Source organism: Clinocottus analis, unplaced genomic scaffold, assembly GCF_023055335.1.
Source record: "Clinocottus analis isolate CAN_PGR_092001 unplaced genomic scaffold, fCliAna1.0.p SCAF_6, whole genome shotgun sequence".
Classification (NCBI taxonomy): Eukaryota; Metazoa; Chordata; class Actinopteri; order Perciformes; family Cottidae; genus Clinocottus; species Clinocottus analis.
Window position 1 is genome coordinate 21,177,022 of NW_027176218.1, and position 22,542 is coordinate 21,199,563.

Genomic DNA, 22,542 nt, shown 5'->3' on the forward strand with positions numbered 1-22,542 from the left:
GCTTATGCGGGGCCTAGTGCTTCAGATGGCAGCCTCGGCAGTGCTTATGACAGCTGGCGCCCTGAACCGGCGGACGGCTACGATGCTGTGGAACAACTCCCCGAGCAGGTCTTCAGTGACGTTTCCGAACTGGAGCCAGTCTCCTCTCTCACCTCTCGTTCAAGCTACCAGAGAGGAAGAGCAGTATTTGCTCAAACCCACTATGCCCCAGGAAAGCTTGTTCGCTCACGCATGCCTGTAGCAAGACTCATCACCAGAACCTCTGAGCGAAGTGGTCCTGTTAAAGTGTCAACCAACGGTGGCTTCTAAAGTCCTGTGGTAAGATGCATTTTACTAATCAAATGCCTCTGCACCATATGAAGCAATTGACTGACTAATGTCTGCTTTTCCATGTCTTTTGTTCCAGATAACTTGCTACTGACTCTGTTGAACCGGATGCCAATAAAATGTTTCTTCAAAGTGGCTTTTTTCTAACTACATGAACTTTCATATTGTGAAATGAATGTAACCGTGGTACAAACTGTAGAGCAAAGCTTCTGAGGACTAATTGGTTGTGTTGCTACCTGCAAGCTATTAACGCTGTAGCTTTTATTACAGACTTTACATTAGCCGTATCATATTCTGTTAGTCTATTGTACACTTGGTTACAAAATTAGTGAAATGTGTCCTACAATAACTTATTGTGAAATGCAGTTATTACTGTGTTTCTGATGTACAGCAGGGGGCGCTCCACTACAACCAGAGTGATCCTCAGTGAACTTGCATGAAGTGCAGTAATTCCTTACTAAAATGAGAAGCAAATGCCCTCGTTAAGTATTATAAGTGACAAACCATAGGCTTTGACACTAAGTAAAAGCTCCAAAGCGTGAAGAAATATGCAGTTTCGTAATGGTGCAGAATATGTATTATGGTAATTTTTAATGTAGACAGAGGCTTAAGACAAAATGTGTAATTAAAGCCCCAGTGGATCCAAAGGTACATTTTGAAGTTCAGTTTTTTTTCTTCCTGTAAACTAACCTTTAAAAAACATGCACTGTGTATATAGGCCTACTTATTTTGCAATTTGGTACTTCAAATGAAAATTAGCAAATTATGAATGTTTTGCTAAAATGTATTTAAAAGCAGAACTATAAAAGCTTTCCAGAAATGCTGATATCTATTGTATCTCACCAAGTATCCTGTAAAGTCAATTCCACATGTCATGCAGTCCTCGATGAGGGCGCGCGCTCACCTCATATCCACGGGACGATGCATGATGACGTATATATTCAGCGACAACCTGTTAGCGTCCGTCTCTGGTCCGTAGCAGCCGATAGCCGATAGTTGCCTGCATCACAAACAACTGAGTCAGTGGTACGTGTGATGGCGAGATGACTCTGGGGACTTCAGATATCCTCTCAGCGATAAATATTCTGACGAAACCTCTCGGTAAGCGGAGAATTTAGTTAAAGAAATTAGCCCGGAAGCTAACGAAGTTGTAACGTTATTTATACCGTTAACCCAATTCTGAGATGATTGATTAGCCGAAGTTTAGCATGGTGTAGATTTACTGTGTACGTCTTTTTCTTTGCATGCGTTTAAGTGTGCTTTTAAATAAGTTAGTGTTATTTAAAATAACTAACTTTGGAGACACTTTGACAGTTGTAGGTTGTTATGTTTTAGCATAACAGCTAGCTCATCATGCTAGTCAGTGTTTTGTCAGTGCCATACAAATGAGAGCACATTCTTATCCCTGTTATCATTTTCTCCCGCCCTCTGTGACGTTGTGACAGCTTTTGTAAACATACACTGTGACACACAGTGTACAAAAACAGGCTACATACAAGCAACCACCCTGCGCAGCATTAGTTAAACACAACCCACAATGCAACGCTCTGTGTTGTCTCTTTAAGCCTCTGCACATGATGCTCAGTCCTCACAGCAAGAGGCTCTCCTGGCCGTGCTGGGGGCCAACGGCGACCTTCTCCGTGAGCGGCTTCAGACTGACAGCATCTTTGAGGAGGTGAGGAGGCTGAGGGAGGAGGTGAAGGTGGCGGCGGACTGGTTCAATGGCGACACAGAGGACGCCACATGGGGTTTTGTCCAGGAGTGCCTCCTACTGCTCCTCACCTTGGTGCGGCACCTGTCAGCAGAACTGAAGCTTTTCCAGCACACCCCCGCTCCGTCTGCAACGAGACAACGCACCCCTGAGATGGCGCCACGTTTACCTCCTGATGTCCTCAGTGTTGGCCAGCAGCAGACGCTTGGAACGGCCCTCCAGTTTGTGGTGTCTCTGGGGCTCTGCCCATACTTGGCCACTGGAGTGGGTGTGTCACTGGGACGCAGGTCAGCGTTTGGAGCCATGGTGGACAAACTTGTCCATGGCGGAGCGACGCCAGCAGCCGGACACAGACTGTTGACCACCACAAACGTTCTATTGCAGTTGGCAGAGATTTCCTCTCTCGCCACATTGGTGTTCACACGGCATCTGGGGGACGTGTTGGCAGCATTGTGCCAGCTTGGCTACCAGCCACGCCGTGCAGAGAGGAGCGGCACAGAGGAGAGGAAGGTAACGCGTCAGGATATGACAGGATTTTGATGCAAGTAGTCGAGACAAAAAAAGGGACCTGATTTTCTTTTTTTGTCTTTCTTGCACACTTTTTCAGACGCAGGAGCTCAGTGCTGAGGAATGTAAAACCTGCAAGGAGGCCCTCAAAAGTCTTCTAGGAAAAGTCTACCAGCCAATGATTATCAAAGAGCTGCTGATCCTCCAAGGTGGACCCAAACAGGTGAGCACGACTGTGTTTGGTGTGGTATTGGGGGGTTCATGAAAATTTAAATTATTATATTGTTTTGTTGCAGCCCCTTTTTAAGATGTGTTAATTGTGTCAAAGCCCCAAAAGAACAGCGAGCAAAGAAAATTAAATTTAAAAAAGATCCAAGAGATCCCCGGTCTCCCCATTGTGGGTTCTTTCCGGGTTCTCCGGTTTCCTCCAACAGTCCAAAGACATGCAGCTCAGGCTAACTGGTGACTTCAAATTGCCCGTAGGTGTGAATGTGAATGGTTGTCTGTCTCTATATGAGTCCCGAGATGAACTGGAGTCCAGTTGAACCCTGCCTTCACCCAATGTCAGCTGGGATCGGCTCCAGCGCCCCCGACTCTGAATAGAATAAGTGATTTGGATAGTGGAATGGAATAGAAACACCGTTTTGACCACCACGATACGTTGTGACATTTCATTTGATTGGCTTTTTATGGTGATGTATTATTCAAGTTATTCCATGAAGTTTTCTTGTAAACAAACTAAAGTTATGTTTACATTGAGTTTGTCACCATAACACATTGAGCCTCAATCACAAACCCGAACAAGTAGGAAAAGTTTTACTCACAAATCCAGATTGTTCGCGTAGGCTGAGCCTTTGGTCTGTGAATGAAAGAATCAGATTCCTCAATTGAGGTGTTTATAAGGCTCACAGGTGTGTGAGGATTTGTTTCCTAAGCGCTGTCCCTCCTTTAGTCTGGTGCAGGGGGACGCTCCCGTGGTTCCAGCAGCAGGGCAGCCTCGGGATTAGCTCCCACTTGGCTAAAGCGCCTGTGTGGTCAGCTGCTGTCTGAGCGCCTGATGCAGCCTAACGGTGTCCAGGCTGTAGTCAGAGCCATCTTGGAGGGAGGAACAGGTGAGCAGGAGGAGAAGATGGAACAAAGAAAAGAAGTGATGAACACCTTGTGACTGAAACGAGTCGTAATACACGTAATGCATGTTCAGTTCAAATCAGAATCATTGATTGGCTAAGTACGTTACACATACAAAGTGCATAAGAATACACATAGAATAAAACAATACAAAAAATACATAATAAAGGCAAACAATAATAATACTTTAGAACAAGTATATATTATAAAATAAAAGTGGCAAGTGTATTTTATTAAGAAACAATGTATGTCAAGACTAATGACATTATTGTGTCATTAGCTTCACTGAATTGTCTGGCACATCACACTATTTGTCTCTAGATGAATTGTTTAATATTTTGTACTTTTAGATTTTTATAGAGAGGAACTTCTACTTGAGGAATCCAAATCTAAATGACATATTCTTTCTGTCCTCTAGGGGGCGAGTCTGACTGGAGGAAATGTGACTGTGTGGCCAGGATCCTGGGGACCTGCCCTCAACAGTCTGCCTCAGCAGACACCTACTACAGACAAGTCTGTCATCAGGTCAGCTCAATACACACACACACACACACACACACACACACACACACACACACACACACACACACACACACACACACTCTGGAATACACACTAAACCCAGTATGTCAGCAGAAAGGGTTTTCTATTAACTCCCAGGAGCATGCATTAGTAGTTCAGCGCTTCCTTGCATATGACATGACTTTGGATCATGTTCTCATGCTTGTTTCTGATTTGCTGAAGTCCAGTTTTACTTCTGTTCCAACTATTAGAGTCTTTTGGTCGTCATCACAGATAATATTCAATCAATAAAAATGGATTTGTGATTTCCTCTTATCCTTCAGTATGCGGCCGTGACCTAAATGCAGTTCTTGGGCAGAACTGCTGCATTAAGTTTGAAGGGTAGGAGCTGGAGACACAGCACAGCTGTCACATCAACCATCTTGAGGCATTTACCTGGCCTTGAGTGGTGAAATAGACTTAAATAAACAGTCATTTCTGCCAGTATTCCCCATCGCCACGCGATTGCTTGCTTTTGTGGTCTTGAAGGGTCAAATGATGCCAAAATCTTGCTTTTTTTGTGACTGATCTTGTGATTTAACAAAGACAATTGTCCATTGTAGACATCCCTCACACTTTACAGACACACTTTCTGATTCAACTTTGACCTGTTGCACTTCTACAAACCCCGAGCGAGTTTGGACTGCGTAAGAATTTTGCTCATTTGAGTTGTATTTGTTGTCGTCTAGATCCTTGACCTCCTGCACTTCAAGGACAAGCTGACCGCCCAGCAGCATCAGCGTGTGGCCACCAGGGCGGTGCTCTTCATCGTGCAGGAGAAGCCCAGCATGGCTCAGCAGTACCTGCTCGCTCCTCTGCTCAGACCGCTCCACCGCTGCGCCACTGCCTCCGGTCAGTGACGTGGCCATCACAGCCATGTATGTTACATTCAGAGTAGAGCTCTGAATGTTTCATAACTAGTTATTTTTCAGAGACAACAGTGTTTGGGAAATAATGAGTCACTTCTCCACCACTACAGATAGCCGTCTTATTTATGGATGTTAGTTTTAAGCAGTTTCATGTCGTTCAGATGCAGAGAAACGGTGGGCTTTTAGGAAATCATCATCCAGGTCCACACCTCTGTGGCCTTTTAGCTGTGATGCCTATGTTATATTTTAGCATGCATTTCAAACTCATTTCACAACAAGGGGTCATGAGAATATTATAGATGCCGAGCTCTTGCTCATCAGCAGGCTCATTGGAGATAACGATGAATGGGCGATATAGAAATTAAAATGCTATTTTAAAATGTCGCCCTTATTTACCTTGAAATAAGAAACGATCAATGATGATTATTCACATATATTTGTTTGTGCTAAATTGGAACAACTTAAAGTGTACTTGGTACATTTTAAGTGTATGACTGTGTATGTGCTAATATACAAGCCGATGGCTCACTTAAAAGGTGTATATAGTATATTTGAAATGTGTAAAGATTACAATTTTATTTATATATCCTTCAAAAGCTACAAGTTTTCTACCAGCAGAACTTGTCCTGTTTGTCCTGTTTTTTCCTGCTCACTATGAACCCGTACTTGTAGAGCGCTTTTCTAGTCTTCCAACCTTTTAAAGCGCTTTAACGCTACACAACATCATTCACCCATTCACACACTGATGAGAGGAGCCACCATGCAAAGTGCCACATCAGGATCATCAACCATTCATCCAACGTAGGCGCAGCTACGGGAGCAATTTAGGGTGAAGTGGTCGACATGGACTAGCGGCGCCGGGGATCAAACTGTCGATCCTCTGATTGAACTGAACTGAACTCTGTGGTGCATTTGTGTGTTTTCCAGACGAGGGTCACTTCCACGTCGCTGTGGAGGAATGGGAGCTCACTCGTTGTGTGGATGACATGTACAAGGTGAGGACCACTAAACCCTGCAATGGACTGACTCAAATTCAGTGTAAGGATCATAGCTCATCAGTAAGAGCAATGGGGTTATTTCTGTAGTGACATTGAGTGATGTTTGATCTATGTGCCTCTGTAGCTATTCATTTACTCTTGTACAAATACAGCAGGTTGTTGAGGTCAAGTCATTTACGTCTGTTAAAATGTGTACTTCATAATATTTAAGGACTGTGCATCCTTGAGGAGTTTTGTCAGCAAGATAGATGTTTGCTATCAGAACTAAATCACAATGATGTAGATGTTATTGGCTTGTATAGTATGTGTAGTACCACTGATGTTGCCTGCTCATCCTGTGTGTGTCCTACTGTATCTAATCCTTATTGGGCCTCTCACACGTTGTCTCTGCTCGTGTGTCTGTTGTTTCCGTCAGATCTGGGTGGTCGGAAACAGTCCGTCCGCTTCTCTTCTCGAAGCTCTGGAACAAGTTCTCCCCGTGATATTCTCACTCTTCTGTTTCACCAAGCAGAACGTCTCCCACCTGCGGTAATGTTTCCTCTATTGTCTAACGTGACGGAAACAGCCTTATTTCCACGAAGTGAACGTTCAAGAAGGACTGTACCAAGTTTAATCTACTTTTATTGTCACACTTTGTACATAATGCAGCACATAGGGACATGTGTCCTCTGCCTTTAACCCTTTCTAGTAAACATATCTTCTAATATCACCTGGTTAGATGCTGCTGTGGTGCTTACTGGTCCATACAGGCTACAGTGCAACTATATCCTCCTTTTAGTACAACAATACATTTAAAAAGCATGTTAACATGTGTTTTTATTTCACTACAAAAAGTGACTGTTGACATATGTAATTCATGTATTTTTATCAAGATGAAACTAGAAAATAAATATTATGATAAAGGCCCTTTTTGCATCAGAAAGTCTGAATCAAGGCTTGCGTTTTTGTTCCAATGTCCCCAATCCAGTTAGCTTTGGTTTCACACTGCAAATATGTGAGCCCACTGGAGATCTCTATGGCACACAATTACGTCCTGTTGTCATCGCTGCGTCTCTTCGTACTTGACATTGATTGTTTGTAGACGGGCTCTTCTGTCCTCTCGTATCCTCAGAAAGAAAAGTGTCTTGACTTTAAAGTCGGCGAATCAGATGTCCGGTAAACGATTGGCTCGAGACCACCGGCTTTTTGGTCAGGATCGTGTTTCAGGGACTTAAGTAGGAAGAAGTGCTGATGGAAGTGCCACAGACAAGTTCGGGGACGTTGGACAAACGCAAGGTGTTTTGGGTTTGTTACCAGTTATAGAAATACAAAATCCAGTCCTATCCTTTACACAGTCTCTCCATGTTAGAAATGAAACTGTTAACTGGAAACTGTGTAGAAAATAGTCCACAGAAATGTCTACGCAAATTGTACGTGTGAAAATGTGCTCCACAGCGCCCCCTGTCAGGAGATCCTGCTGTGGTACCTGAGGCACGCGGAGACGCCCGCGGCCCTTTCAGCACTGAGACGGCTTTCCGGTCTGCAGGGACAGAAGAACGAGGTGGCAGCAGACTTCCACTTCACCCCGGGCAGCGATGGAGGAGCCAGACTGAGCTCCAGGGAGAGCTGCAGGTGAGTGACGCACAGAAACACACCATGGACATGTCGTCCCTATAGGGTAGGACGAGCAGGGCAGAAACGCAACGCAGCATAGGACGGTTCCTTTCATGATGTTTTGGGCCAATCAGCAACAGTAATAAAATAAACGCCCTTTATTTATCATACTGTACCTTCAAAGCTATGATGGCTGATGTCGTCCCTCACTTCTCTCTTGTTGTCTCCCAGTGAAGAGGACGATGCTCTCTATGAGAAGCTGGCAGGAGAGCAGTGGAGGCTGGAGTGTCTTATTCAACTGTTGGCTGAACTAAAAGACTGTGACCTGCCCGGAGACTTCTTCCTTGACCTGCTGCAGGTAAGAGAGAGAGAGAGACACACACACACACACGTGGAAAAAATGGATACAACATCGTATTGCAATATTTTGCGTGGCGATATTGTATCTGTTCATGGAAGCCAAGCGTCGATCTTTACTTCATCAATTGTACATTTTTCGGTCCTACAATATATAAATTAATAGTTTTTTTTAGTCCACTAGGTGTGTAGTTTTCTGGTGAGGTCAGTAGAGGTCCCGGATCAGCGTGATTGGTAGGGAAGTTGGTCAAAACAAAAAAGGAGACATTGTAAAAAGAAATTAGGAATGCGCCGTCTGCGTTTAAATCAAACGTTTGGACTTCCTGTCACTCGTAGCGCCGCTGCTCGCACAGCTGTTGCACAACACACAGGACAATATTCTAGACACAAAGCATAAATCAAACTTGCTACTGGTACTCTAGCTACGCTTAAAGCGAACAGGTTTTATGGATTAACAGGCAGCCGGCGCTGTTAATTGGCGACTTTCGGGCGAAAGCCGCGCTCCATCTCCGACACGAATGACGCGACGATGTAGACTCTAATACAAGCACTTCAGTTTTTCAGGTGCATGCAACATTTATGACAGTGTTGGTCAGTTTGTCTGCTTGACAATCCCATTTTGCTGCAATAAAAATGATTGAAGTAAGATGAACAGACTGAAAACTTTATCTTATTAGATCAAATATATTGACACAGTTTTCCTTTGGGGATAATTTGCAGTTGAAAAAAAGTAATAAATCGCAATTTATCGCAATACTCAATATAGCACAGTATCGTGATAATATCACACTACCATGGTAATATCACAGTATCGTGATAATATCATATTGTGTATCCCAACCCATCAGACACAACCAGACACACGCACAGTGTGATGAATACTCCCACTGTGTCTACGACTGTGGCAGACACATTTATTCACATCTGCGGCCATTTTGAGGTTGTAGATTGTATTTTACTGCACAGTGCTTCTGTTATTTGTTTTTTCACTTAGAAGAGAAGGTAACCTCAGTCGACACTCCATCATTTACTTGCTCCTCCTGCAGGAGCTGGCCAGCTGGGCAGCTGCAACAGATGAAGACAAGGACGATGAACCGGAGCTGAACGTGTCAACCATGACCCTTCTAGAGGTGGAGCGCTGGCTGCTGGCTCCGTCTGCCAGGCGAGGCCAGAGACTCGCTTTGCTTCAGGTGTTGGCAGTGACGGTCGATTGTCTGCAGCCGACTGTGCTGCTGAGAAAAACCTCACAGGTCAGTGGAGAGATGTGCAGAAGGATGAACAGAAATATGAAATGGCAAAAGGGGCTTTTTGTGCGTTTTTATAATAACCCTTAATTAGCTTGTAGTTGTTTTAGAAATCACAAAATCATTCAGTTCATCCCAATTGGAGGAAGAGGAGAGAGGAGCTCAGTGTATCCTAAGATGTCCCCCAGCAGTCTAAGCCTATAGCAGCATATCTATAAGCCGGAGCCATTAGATAACTGACCAAACCCACACAAGTGGCACAAAACCTCCCAATGTTGTACGTCTGGCCTGGTTGTGACAGCCTGTGTCCTGAATGCATGTTGTGAGTCTGTGGAACGGTGACTGTCTTTGTCAGGTGTTGGGTCATCCTCCCGGGTTTGTATCTCTGCTTCTCCACCTTCTTGCTGTTTCAAATATCTGTCTGTGTTCCTCTGGGAGTTGTTTGTAATGGAAGCAGGCCACGTTGAGTTATGCTGCCACACAAAAATAACCTAATTCCTTCGTTTCTGGGCGGGGTCATGGGGATTTAAGCTCACAGAGGAAGCTGGATGACTGGCTGGCTACCATTGATCCACCAACAAACATCCCCTTTCAGATTAATAAACTAGCTTCTCCTCTTTGGAAGTATAATTACTTATTTTCAGGTCGGGCCAGCGAAGGCCCCATTGAAACTGTCATGTTTGTTATTATTATTATTATACTTCCTATTCAATTCAGCTGTAGTTTTTGATACTCTAGTTCTTCTACTATCTCCACTTTGGGATTTAGCTTTGATATTGAACACAGTTGAGGCCTTTAAATCTCTGTCTGCCTGTTCTTCGTGTCCGTGATTCTGTGTGCCTTTTCTGCAGGTGGTGGACTTCTTGATGTCCATGCTTCAGAGGGCCTGTGTGGGTCTGGATCAGGACCCCGGTCCAAATCTTGGAAGCCCAGTAGAGAGCGAGACGCTGCGCATGGGGATGGGAGTTGTAGCGACTCTGCTGTCTGGACCTGAGGTACTCGCAACTGGACATCTCACACAGCGACATGTGTATTATATGTATAATATATTCGAAAGAATTGTGTCACAGTCTGCTACTTACGGACTGTATGTTCTTCAGGGTTTCCTAAGCACACGCTGCTATGTTACAGATTACTACAGAGGACTACTCTTCCATGTCGAGGCTGCTCCCATCACTGGAGTCTCTGTCTCAGAAGCATGCTGACGTGGTCATCCAGGAGCTGGCAACTGACCTCAGAGCCCTCATTGCCACTCACGGTGCCTACCGGCCTGAGAACTTCACCGCTAACGCTCCGCCCTCCAGAAACCCCGAAACCACAGTCAAGAACAACGATCTGCCTTCGACAAGAAAGCAGAATATGCAAACTGAAGCGAACAACTCAGCGACGAGTCCTCAACCCTCCTTACCAGACAGTTGTTCACCTCGCAACACCCACAGCAGACATGCAGCGTCCTCTGGAAGGTCTCCAGTGAGAGTAAGTCCAGCAGGTGGAGGTCGGACCTCTGGAACCAGCGACCTTGACCTTCCTACCAAGCCCTTGTCTGAGTGGCTGCTAGAGGCCTGTGACCCGGATGTGCCAACCAGAGCGTTCGCCTTGAGGACCTTGACCCAGATGGTGCAAAACAAAAACCCAGAGACTGTCCAGGCCCAGGAAAAAGTCCTCATGGTTGGTTGCTTGGTTCAGCACTTCAAATGTTTTGTTTTTCTATTCTTGTCTTAGAATTTAGTCTGTTATGATGCTCTGAAGATGTTGATAGAACTTTTATTATTTTTCTCACAAGAGTAGAATAAATTGGATGGTGTAGTTTCCCCAAATATGACAGTTTCAGTGTGTATTCCAGAGTGTGCGTGCGTCTAATGTCGGCTGTGATGACTTGTATTACAAGATGCAAGGAGTTGTAACGTATCAATTCATTTTGTGTAGCCCAAAACCAAAAAATGTGCATGTAGAAGAACGGTTAGGACATGAATTATTGAGAAAACATGTTCAGCCATCTCTGTTTTTTGCAGTTGCCATCAGTGGTACACACACATCTTTACATAACAAAGTTGTGGCCGAGGAGAAGTGGACATCCATTAAAAATGCACATTCTACATTAACAGTGAATTTGATTGCTGTAACAAACACTATATGGACATTTAGGTTACCACCTTGTTAGTGCACCTGTGAACGTAAGAGTTACACATGACAGAGAGACATTTAATGCTTCTGTACAAGCAGATGTGCACATCAGACTTAACCACATTTTAATGCTGGCATCTCCTCCTTTTTTGCTGAATTTGCTTAATGGAAGGCGATTGAGTCCGTAGCATTTGTGCAGCAGATGAGTGAAGATGCTTCCACAATGGCGTCATCATGTCGTACATCTACATCTTGCTTGGTTGAAACAGAAGCTAGGTGCCTTAGCCACCCATTAGACATGGTGCTATTGTTGCACAGTGTGTGTGTGTGTGCATCAGGAGTGTGTAGGTAGTGGTTTTATCTGTGTCTCCTGGGACATGTATAATAAATGAGGTGGTTGAACCTCTTCCCCTGGTGAGCCAGAGGGTACCACTGTGCGCTCTGGGGCCTTGTTAAGGTGGTATGGGCAAGAAAGGATAACAACTAATTTAGTATTCTCTGTAATCAGAAGCTGCCCCCCCCCCCCCCACCTTAGATAAACTTCCCTGCTGTTACAGCACAGACCCCCTTTATTGATTTTGTTTTCCCATTCTCCAGGGACGCCTTGCAGCACCTGAGGATTGGAGGGGAATATTCCCTTTGGTTGTGTTTAATGTATTCAGTGCTGTACTAATATTCATCCTCCCTTGTTCTCCTGCAAAGCTCTTCTTAGAAAACCTCGAGCATGAAGACTCATTCATCTACCTGTCGGCCATTCAAGGTAATATATCAAGACGCAGCTTGTATGTTAAATGTTATAATTGATGTTTTTTCAATGCGTTGCTCCTGAAAGCAGATTGTCTGAGTATGAATTGTCTTTAGGTCTGTCTGCATTGGCTGATTCATGCCCCGAGAGGATTCTGGAAAGGCTCCTGGAAGACTTCCAGCACGGGCCCTCCCTCCCGACGTCCAACAAGGAGCGCTCCCTGGAGTCCCGCCTCAAAGTGGGAGAAGTCCTGATGAGGGCGAGCAGGGCTATGGGTGAGCTTCTTCTGTTGTTTCTTCACAGTCATGTCGGTGTGACCAGATACTCACATGATCGATGCCCATATCATGAACCCTAAGAAGGCATTCACTCAAGAGATGATGTCATAGCTCCATCAGAGACCAGACTCTACACCTTAGTTGTGCTGCGAGGTTTGAGTCCTGTGTGTCTGACACATGAAAATGTGAAATGCCTCATAGAGTAAGGTAAATAGTTAAAAATGATAATCACCCAGTCGCCATTTTCTTTTTTTTTTGAGCATCGGGCTCACTAGTGGATGAGACTTTATAGGTTTAATTTCAACAATTAAGGCTACTAACTTGGCGTTAGAGTTTTGCAATCTCACAGTCGGCCTAAAATATGCGTTTCAATTCATTGTCTGCTTACATTTAGGGAAATGATTGCATTTCAACAACAAATCAAAATGGCCATCCTAATGTGCAGTATGTTGTTTCTTTAAGGCGTTAGTTGAAATAGAGATGTCAGGAATAATTGGTTTTTCCATAACCACCGTTATATAGGTCACTATTTCATAACTGTAATGGTTTTAAAACAAAAATGTGTGGATGCATCCTAAAGGAGAGTAAATATTCAACGTAAATTAATCAGGTGAACACAAACACGACTCCAAATAAATGTTAATGTGTCTTTGGATCTGCTGGATATGTAAAAAGACACTAATGCTCATCTCACTGAACAATCTGCAGTATTTTAACTCCACCTTCTAATATCGGCTCAGCGCGCTTGAAACCTTGACTGAGGTGATGTAAAATAAAAAGAACAGGTACCTGATGCCATCTCCAACCTCTGTTAACCTTTTTAAGCATTCTCAATAAAAATGTATAATACCTTGTCGCTTGGTATTTAACATAAAAGCTCTTTCTCAGTTTTTTTGACTTCAGCAATAGTCAGAAAATGGAAGCTGACTAAAGTCGGGGGATTCAGCATTGGCAGTCTTGTTTGCTAAATGACAGTTGCAAAGCCTAACTGTTTATTTGTTTTCCTCCTAACTGGTTTTTATATCTGCCAGATTGCCATCGTACCACTTCCCTGGGACAATCGGGGGGTTTATATTCTGGCTGACAGATTGGATAGACCATCATTTAGCTGCACAGACATCCAGAGAGCCTCTGTGTTGGTCTTGAACCCCCGGTAGCCAAGATTTGCCTTTTTGCCAGTCTGTCATTAGTAAATAAGATGCTTTTCTAAATTGACTCGCCTGGCAGAGCGGTAGAGAAGCCCTTCCAGAGTCCTGTGAAAGCCCACAGTGTGCAACGATGGGCCGACAATGATCTCAAACAGAAGAACTCCTCACCCAACGATGAGACACAACGTTTATCAACATGAACAGGAACGGTGTCCATGAATAGAGAAGAGTTAAGGAAATCTTAGAGCATCTGTTTTCTAAGGTGTGTGTTTATGGCCGCTTGCTGATATTCCTGCAGCTTCACACTCACTGAAACTGATTCTCCCCCAATAGAGCTGTTAAAGCCGTATGGGTCTATTGAAACATGCAAATGAAGGGAGAGGAGCTGTGTGTGTTGTTGGTTTGGCTCTTGTGCTTCTGAAGAAGTACTTAGCATTCTGAAGGCGTAATCTGGGACAAGCTAAACAGATTAATGTGTGTGTCTGTGTGCTTGTTCTTACTACTACTAGCCGGTCAGCTGGCTGTGTTCTCTCCACGCAGGCCTCTGGCTGTCCAAAAGTCTTACAAAGCAGTTGTCGTCGGCTCGGTTCTTTGTATGTCTGCCTATGTGACGGTGTCATTTTGTGTAAATAACAATATTAGTTGTGTCAAGTTGCCAACTTTAATGGCTGGATCACATATGCCTTGCGTCCTCTTTTTTTTGTGTTAATGTAGACATTTTACTTTGTTGATCTGAGCTGTGTTTTCCTTTTTGGATGGCTAAGATAATTTCTGCAAATCAATGTAGGATGCTTATTTGTGGCCCGCTTTTTTCTTTTTTAACTCTTGAATGCATGCATGGTTTCCTGCAGTGTATTATATCAGAGGGCGGGCAGCTGGTCTGAAATAAAGACGCTAAAGTCAGAGAAGGTACAGGTGGAGGTAAACCAGTCCCATGCATTCACACTAAATGCAAAATACAGCCGTGGCTGATGGCAAAGGCATTAGTTTTGCAGACAAATTCAATTAAATCGGATTACTCCTAAACCAGTTCACACTGACGGGAACGTGTGTACCAAATTTAAATGCAATCCATTCATTAGTTGTTGAAACACGTTACTTAAAATCACAAATTTCCAGCTGGTCGGCGCTGGTCAAAGGTGAGTTTCATTCTTGGGTGAGCGTGGATGTTTGTACAAAATGTCATGGCGATCCATCCTGTAGTTGTGGAGACATGTGAGTCTGCATCAAAGTGCTGTTGTTTGCAAAAAGACTGGAGCAGCACAAACACCTGGCTGGAGTTATTTTTAGGAGTGCCAGCTGGATAAAGGCTTTACTCTCTGTGGTCTGCATCAAGCTGCAGTTGGATTAGATTTCACCAGCTTGACTCGAATGGTGACGTTACCGTGGTGTTTGCGTCTGTGACTGATCCGATGTGTGAATAGTTTACTGCTCGTACGTCTCTTGTTGGGTTAAAAATGACTGAGGAACAACTGACAATGCAATACTGATGCCTCTCTATGACCGACGTCAGTAAATGAGCGGTAACGTGATGAACTAAGAAACTCATAAAATGACTTTTTATTCCATTATAAGCTGCAGTTTTGTGAAAACCCTTTCAGATTTATGCATTTTAGTAATTTCACCTCTAGATTTTAAGTTTTCAGAAAAGCTAGCTGAGCAAATATTTGCTTACCAAACAGCGTTAGCAAAGCACCGATTTTAATTAATTTTTTTAATACAATTTAAGGACAATTCACACGATGGCAGGTTGTCCCCTCAGGAGATCAGCTCTGAAAATAGATTCCACATCCTGGATCTTGTTGCCCCGTCAGCTCTCGTACCAGGATGAAAATAATCTGTGTACATGTCTGGTGATTCGACGGCGTTTTAAACACTTTAATGAGCAGCACTTCTTAATTATTCTTCTGGCCTGTTAACATCTTCAGGCCCCATTTGGGCCATATCGCTGGGATCAGTGGAGGGAATGGAGAACCAGGACCAGGTTTCCATGCAGCACTATGGGACTAAAATGAGAGATTACGAGATTTTACTGCTCGGAAACACTACCACCTTCGTCCACACGGAGCAGTAAAATCAACACAAATTAAAATTCCTCCGAGTAGCTTTACCTTTTGATGTTTATTGTTCTGATGTAGAAGATGCAGGTTTCTGTCGGCTCGAGAGCCAAAGCGTTGACGTCTTTGTTTCACCTCATGAATGATGCTCATATTGTATTCCTGCGACTGCATCTTAGATGTACAACTCATCTGTCTGCCTCGTCTTCTCCCACTCTCCTCCTCCTCCTCCTCCTCCTCCAGGGGAACTGGCGGCCCACCTCGGTCGTCCTCTGATCGTCGTCTTCCTGCAAGGAACCAGGGACCCGGACCAAAGTGTCCGGGCCAGCAGTCTGTCCAACCTGGGGGAGCTCTGCCAGAGACTGGACTACAGCCTGGGAGCGCTGGCCCAAGAGGTGAGAGACATGAAATCCTCCTGGATGAACTTGGTTTTGGCAGCAGTAAAAAGTAAAAAGTAGGGCTGTGTATTGGCAAGAATTTGGCCGTACGATACGGGTTATGATCTGCTGGGCGACATATCGCATACCATTCGTGTGAGCACAATTACCTCAGGAATGCCTGAAGGGAATTTATTTTATTCAACAAACTGTTGCCCTCACAGAATTGATTTCTCTTATGAACAACAATCATATTTTATTTTTAATTCAATAAGTATTTAGCTCTGGTCCAGGTCTCCAATGACTCAGACACAGGCCTCTCCTCCATGTTCATCCTCCTGAACCTCTGCCAGCCTTTTATTTACTGTACACAAGCTGCACTCTGGATGTTATCCTGTTAAACAGATCAGATGTTTGATTTCATGCAGGTGCAAGATCAACAAACAGTAGATCTGCACCTACAGACACGACACACCAGCTAAAAGACAAGACACCCGAGTCGGAAAGCTTCCCTTCTTGTTGATATGTCGTCATATAGGCAACGCAATGTAGAAACGCAGGAGCACGTCTACACAAATACATATCCACGCCCTTGAATCAGGACTTTGATAGAAGTTCAGCCCACATTTAAACCCGTAAACGCTGCAGTGGTTAGACGCTCAAACAAAGATGCTGCCGTGTGTGTGTGTGTGTGTTCACTTTATCCTGCTGCCATGAATAAGCAGCACTGTCAGCTGTATTAACACAAATGCTTATTCATGAACCTGCCCACTTCTATACTGTGTGTGTCTGTGTGTGTGTGTCTGTCCAATACATCAATCGATCTAATTTACGAGGTTCTGGGGTCTCAGGCTTTCAGCTGATTAGGAGTCTTTGTGACACACATGCCACTTCATACGCAGCACGGCTCCAGATTGTGCTGCGTATCCTAGTTAGACGCGATCGCTAACGGGAGTCCAGCGTACTTCACTTTCTGCCTACGTCCTCGTGTTTATTCCACTATAAATAACTGCAAATATTGTTGTGTGTGTGTGTGCAGCTCAGCTCCTGTCTGACTGCTTTGATAAAGACGGAGCGGGAGGCCGAGGTGAGGAGAGCTGCTGTCCATGTGATCACCCTGCTGCTCCGAGGCCTCGGCGACAAAACCACCCAGGTACACACACACACACACACGCACACGCACACGCACACACACGCTCATATACTCACAACCGAGTTTTAAATGCTTTCATAATGAGCTGAAGTTGAAAGTTGAGTTCAAGCAGTAAGTTGACCTTTGACCTTTAGGTGAATCCATCACTCATTAATATCTCCAGCGTGTTTTCGTTCACAAAGCATCCGTCCAAGTGAAGCTGTTCCTGAAGGTTTCATAATAATAATAATCCATCAGGAAACAGGTTTTCAGGCGGTCTTAAAGACTCCAGGAAGAAAAAGGTTGTAGAGAAACTATAATTTTGAATCAAATGTCAAGATAGACCCAATTCATTGTAATCTTTCATGGCTTTTTTATTGTTATTTTTATAGTCTGGTAAAAGGTGATCTTTGCGATTGCCATTCTGACAAAATGAAATATACATCCTGTATTTGACACACACAAAAATCCACTGAACTACGTGGACCAAAGAGCCTTTTATTTTTATCCTTTAACTTATTAATCAAGAGAACGCTCATCCTGTATTACAAACAGCTGATCCACAAGCTGCTATTTAACACAGTGTGACCTTTTTGGTTCGTAATCGTGGCTGAGTGGAAGAGTGGAGCTTGTGTAGATGCATGTTGGTTAGCGTGTGGTTAGGCTGAACAGTGTTGTGTGTTTTTGAGAGTGAGAAGCTGTCGTTACATTACAGAGTCCTGTAATCTAGTCCCAATCTCCCTTTGGTCATAACTGGGTAATAGACCAAGTGTTAGCTTCTCACCAAGCACAGGAAGGAGGCTCACTCCCAACCCCATTATATAGTCCACCCGCAGGGTCCTGGCTAATCACTGGATTCACCGATCCCTGAGCAGGTTTGAGGGTCCAACATGGCTGTAACTCTAAAGTCTAAGTATTCATAGCACACACAGCTCAATCATAAGGGATTTTAATAAAGGAATGAAGGGATTAACGGGATCCAAACCAGTCTGTTTAGACCCAGCCTCATATAAAACCTGCCGGCGTTGAGGACAGAAAGTCCATTCATTCTTCCTCCTGCGGTCGCCCAGTGGAAACACACCTCCATGCGAGCGGCCGGCTGCAGTGTGCGCAGTGTGACGTGGCTCTTAAGTCGCATGCCGTTGCTCCCGTCGGCCGTCTTGGCTGCCGTTCCCAGGCCACGTCCTGTCATTACCCGAACAGCTGGAAGGTCAGCTCCAGCTGCACGCGGCTAATGATAGAGGGCCGAGAGGACAGATGAGAGGGCTGACCGGAGATCAGGTGTTTGACCACGGGGCCCTCTGGCAGAGCGAGCACCCCCCCCCCCCTCCAACCCCTCCACCCATGTGGACCAAGGTGACAAAACAATCTGACGAAATGTATTTGATGAGGGAAGAGATCAGCTTAGTGAGCCGATAAGAGCAAAACTAAAACATAAAATATGATAAAAAAAGATTAAATGGGATGTAAATGAAGATACAGCACGAAATATATATATAAAGCAAAGAGGATTGTGTGTAAAAGCAAGTGACAAGTTTATTCAACAGTATTGAACAAGTGTAAATTATTACTTAATTAAAAAAAAATGGCCATAAATAGTATTTTTAAAAATTAAGAGGGGGGATAAAATGCACTATTGCGGAGTGGCCGTTGCAGTTCCCACAGCGTGTGTGATGTCATTTAGTTCTTTATGGCATAATCGTGTTTGATAGATTTGTATATATTTAAGTGATTGACTGACTTCTCTCTGTATGTTTTATGTCTCATGGGATGCGCTCCAGAGCTATGATGAGAGCTCACTGATGTTATTCATTTTTAAGCAATGTAAATCAATCTCTCTTTGGCAAACCGCAGGTTTCTTTGTGCTCTGGTTTCTTTGATCTCAGTCTACAGACCAGTCAACATTGTCGCCTCAGCCATGTAACCCCCGTCTCTCTCCTGCTCCTCCAGGTTCTCGGGGATGTTTTGTTGGACCTGTACCGAGCCCTGAAGTGGGTGGTGCGCTCGGACCCGGACGACGTTGCCGTGCTCCATGCCCAGCTGGCTCTGGAGGAGATTGATGACGTCATGAGGAGGTTCATCTTCCCTGAGCAGAAGCTGGAGAAGAAGATCGTTGTCCTGCCGTGAACTTTATGGACTTTTTAATACGCTCTGCCTCTGCGGCGCTCGTTCTATTTCATCCTGACTGACCGCCAGAGGCCGTGTTTTTTACACCGTCTCTGGCCAGGATTCATAGAACCGGAGTTACCTTCGTAACTTTCGTTCAGCCTCCATGTGATCTATGCAGGCACGCGTTTCCAAAAAAGAAGAATAACCATATCGACCATCAGGTCACTTCCAAAATAAAGTTTAAAAAACGAATCGTTCTGACTTTTTATTATCGATACAACATATTCCAATACTGCCACTATTTTACCCAGGGTCTTATTAGTGAATCACACATCAGACAAAGACCCTTGATGGAGGAAAAGGAGGCGGATGTATCGGTGTCCCCTCTGGAGACCAGCAGCAGGTCTACTCGCTCCCCATAGGCACCAATGTAAATATAGGCCTCATTTTTCACAAGCCCCACATCCCCCAGGCATCCTGACACACAAATTCAATGTTTCAGACGATGAATCAGAGGAAAATGTTCGAGACCCGGCTCCGTCTCAGCAACTCGGTGTGGCTCAGTGGTGATCTTCAATCAGAAGATCGGCGGTTCGATACCCTGCTCCATGCTGATGTGTCCTTGGGCAAGCTGTTTCTGCAGTGTGTGAATGTTAGTTATTCCTGCTAGCTCCTCCCATCAGTGTGTGAATGTTAGTTATTCCTGCTAGCTCCTCCCATCAGTGTGTGAATGGGCGAACGGGCGAAAGCTCACGAGAACGGTACCCAGCATGCCGTTCGTCACTGTAACAGTGTAGAGCCCCCGTTGCCTATTCAACGTGGCAACTACTGGCTGCTCACTTTAACTTTCTTGATTGACGCCTTTTTAAATTAAACACAAAGTTCCTTTTATATGAGTCCGTGTTCATTCTGTGCAAACCAAAAATAATATTCAAACGTTCCAGTCTCATCAACATATGTCATCAAAAACGAAACGGTCAAAAAACTGTTTGCTTTGTCAAAAGTGAGCAACACCTGAAACTAATCACTCCCCCAATTATATAGGGCCGACAGGTCAAAGCGGTTGGCCTTGCGCCCCTAGTGGTGGGAGGTCAACACAACAGAAATATGCAAAAATGGCCCTTACAACAATTAATATTGTATTACGTGACGGAGACACTACAGATAATAGATATGGGTCCAGATCAATACAGTTCATGACACGTAGCTGGTAAATAATGTGCTGCATCTCAAGAGCTCACACTCCACACTGCTCTTCTTTGAGTCCTCGGCCAATCAGATGGACGGCTGTAGAGAAACTTGACACACACACACACACACACACACACACACACGGACAGAGGCTGGTGTTGTTTCTTCTGTACATATTAACACTGACCTGTGTCAACAATGCCACATAGCGCTCCAGGAGCGTTTGAACAGTCAGGCTGACCGAGAGGAGAGAGAGACGTTCCTTCTTTTGTTGCTCCCACTGGGCAACAGGATCACAGCGTATGAGGCTTGACCTTCTGTGACCTTCTGTGTGAACGTGCAGCCGGCAAACACGAGGAGCGCCGGCTTTGTTTCCTGTGGATGTGTCGTCCGACTCGGGAGTCGAGGTGTCGCTGTGTGGCGGGAGGGGGAGGAACACAACTTTGTGTAACGCTTGTTTACACTAACAATAAGATATGTTTATGCTGTTTCCGTTTAATTCAAGACAACAACCGTTTAAAGTGTGGTGGTGACTTAATGAAGACATCCACTGCACTCTAACTCGGACAGCTGCAGCATGATGATGGCTACACATGAACTTGGGAACACATTTTTGCACAGAGGCAGGGCTGTAGATCATGTCCCCCGTTACGTACATTAAACCCCATGATGAAGGGATCTCACCTTTTCAACCCCAAGCCTCCCAGCGCCTCTTTTGGCAACATAAAAAAAAGTCATGAAGCCTCCCTGACCCGCCCACATTTCTAAAACTGCGTCATACAGCAAGTGCTGATGAATATTTCAGTACCCAGCATGCCCAAATCGACCAATGTTTTGCCATAAAATAAGTAATGTTTCCATTTTTGAACCGAACAACACAGTTTTTTTGACTGAAACAGGCCAATGCTTTGTTTTATTGGGATTTTTGTTGCATATATAGATTATTTACGTCATAATCTTTCCAGAAAGTTGCCTTATTAGTATGTGGGCAGCCGTTAAGGCCCTGAAACATACAGTTGTTTGACAAAACCCGGCGCGCTCGAGGAGGCATTTTTGGCGATTCATGGTGGATGTTCATAGTTATGATCAAAATATGTTATAAAAGTTTGTTTTTTTTCAAATATACTGTGTGCATCATGTGTGCATACAAAATAACACAAGTAAATTAACACAATTTGGGGTTCCTACGACTGCTTGAACCCGGGGGAGGAAAAGAGGTGCAGACCCCCATGGGGGTTAAAGCTTAAAAGGTTCAGGCCGGCGTTGAGGAGACGCGATTATATCAAAACCTGTTTTCATCTCCATCACCATGATCTAATCCCAGAGGACCATGGAAGACGAGGCAAGGCACTTCTGCCTTTAGCGACTCAGACGCCGCTTCGCTCCACTCGGCCTGCAGAGTACTCGTTACAGTCCAGGTCCAGAGGACGGCTGCGCCTCTTAAACATTAGCATACATTGGCTTTAACAGTATAAAACACTTCAATAAGTCAGATCTACCCTGTTTCCTGCAGTTAACAAGTCATTTTTGAATTTATGAATGAAATGCTAATGCACTCAGAGATTTTAATCCACTCAGCACGTTGGTCAAGGTCATCCCCAGCTGGCGGTCCTAACATGGCAGCACCGTCTAGTGCAACGTTTACCATGAGGTAGAAGAGACCAGAAGTGTGTTACAATCATGTTTTATATATTTAAATCAAAACGAGACAATGTGGGATTTCAGCTAGAAGCCACTTGACAATGTTAGAGGACTTCACAAGCCCCTGGTTCTCCACACACATCCTCAGGATCTTCGTCTCAGAATAGATATTAATGCACGCCAATCAGAAACATTTGACTTTAACGGTTGATTTAACTAAAAAAAAAACAAGAAAAATATTCCTAACTTACCCTGATTGAAACATGAAGTATTGAAGCACGATGTTTAATATCCATCACAGAATTCTGAGAATATAATTTTGCGTATGAGTTTGAAAGAGGTTGGGGATTACTTCAGGTTGCATATAAGCAGGGTTGTTTAGAAATGTCCAAAAGCTCTGAACTTCTGAAGTGATGAGCACGCCCTTATGACAGCCCTGGTGCAT

The 22,542-nt window shown here is 44.3% G+C and overlaps 1 protein-coding gene across 1 annotated transcript; it reads left to right on the top strand.

The window, feature by feature from the left end:
- The first annotated feature begins 1,321 nt into the window (after positions 1 to 1,321).
- On the top strand, positions 1,322 to 19,792 carry tango6 (transport and golgi organization 6 homolog (Drosophila)). The gene is made up of 18 exons (XM_068603893.1): positions 1,322 to 1,428; positions 1,893 to 2,548; positions 2,646 to 2,768; positions 3,498 to 3,657; positions 4,092 to 4,198; positions 4,924 to 5,086; positions 6,031 to 6,098; positions 6,517 to 6,629; positions 7,536 to 7,712; positions 7,926 to 8,052; positions 9,098 to 9,301; positions 10,147 to 10,290; positions 10,427 to 10,963; positions 12,122 to 12,179; positions 12,281 to 12,439; positions 15,891 to 16,042; positions 17,064 to 17,177; positions 19,107 to 19,792. Exons 1-18 carry the CDS (start codon positions 1,371 to 1,373, stop codon positions 19,281 to 19,283), a joined length of 3,297 nt encoding a protein of 1,098 aa, XP_068459994.1. The 5' UTR covers positions 1,322 to 1,370; the 3' UTR covers positions 19,284 to 19,792.
- The last annotated feature ends 2,750 nt before the right edge of the window (positions 19,793 to 22,542 follow it).

Excerpts from the sequence above, each read along its gene's own strand:
- tango6 (XM_068603893.1), top strand. The coding sequence starts at position 1,371 with ATGACTCTGGGGACTTCAGATATCCTCTCAGCGATAAATATTCTGACG. Across the intron at positions 2,769-3,497 it reads TCCAAGGTGGACCCAAACAG|TCTGGTGCAGGGGGACGCTC; the intron begins GTGAGCACGACT and ends TCCCTCCTTTAG. Across the intron at positions 5,087-6,030 it reads CCGCTGCGCCACTGCCTCCG|ACGAGGGTCACTTCCACGTC; the intron begins GTCAGTGACGTG and ends TGTGTTTTCCAG.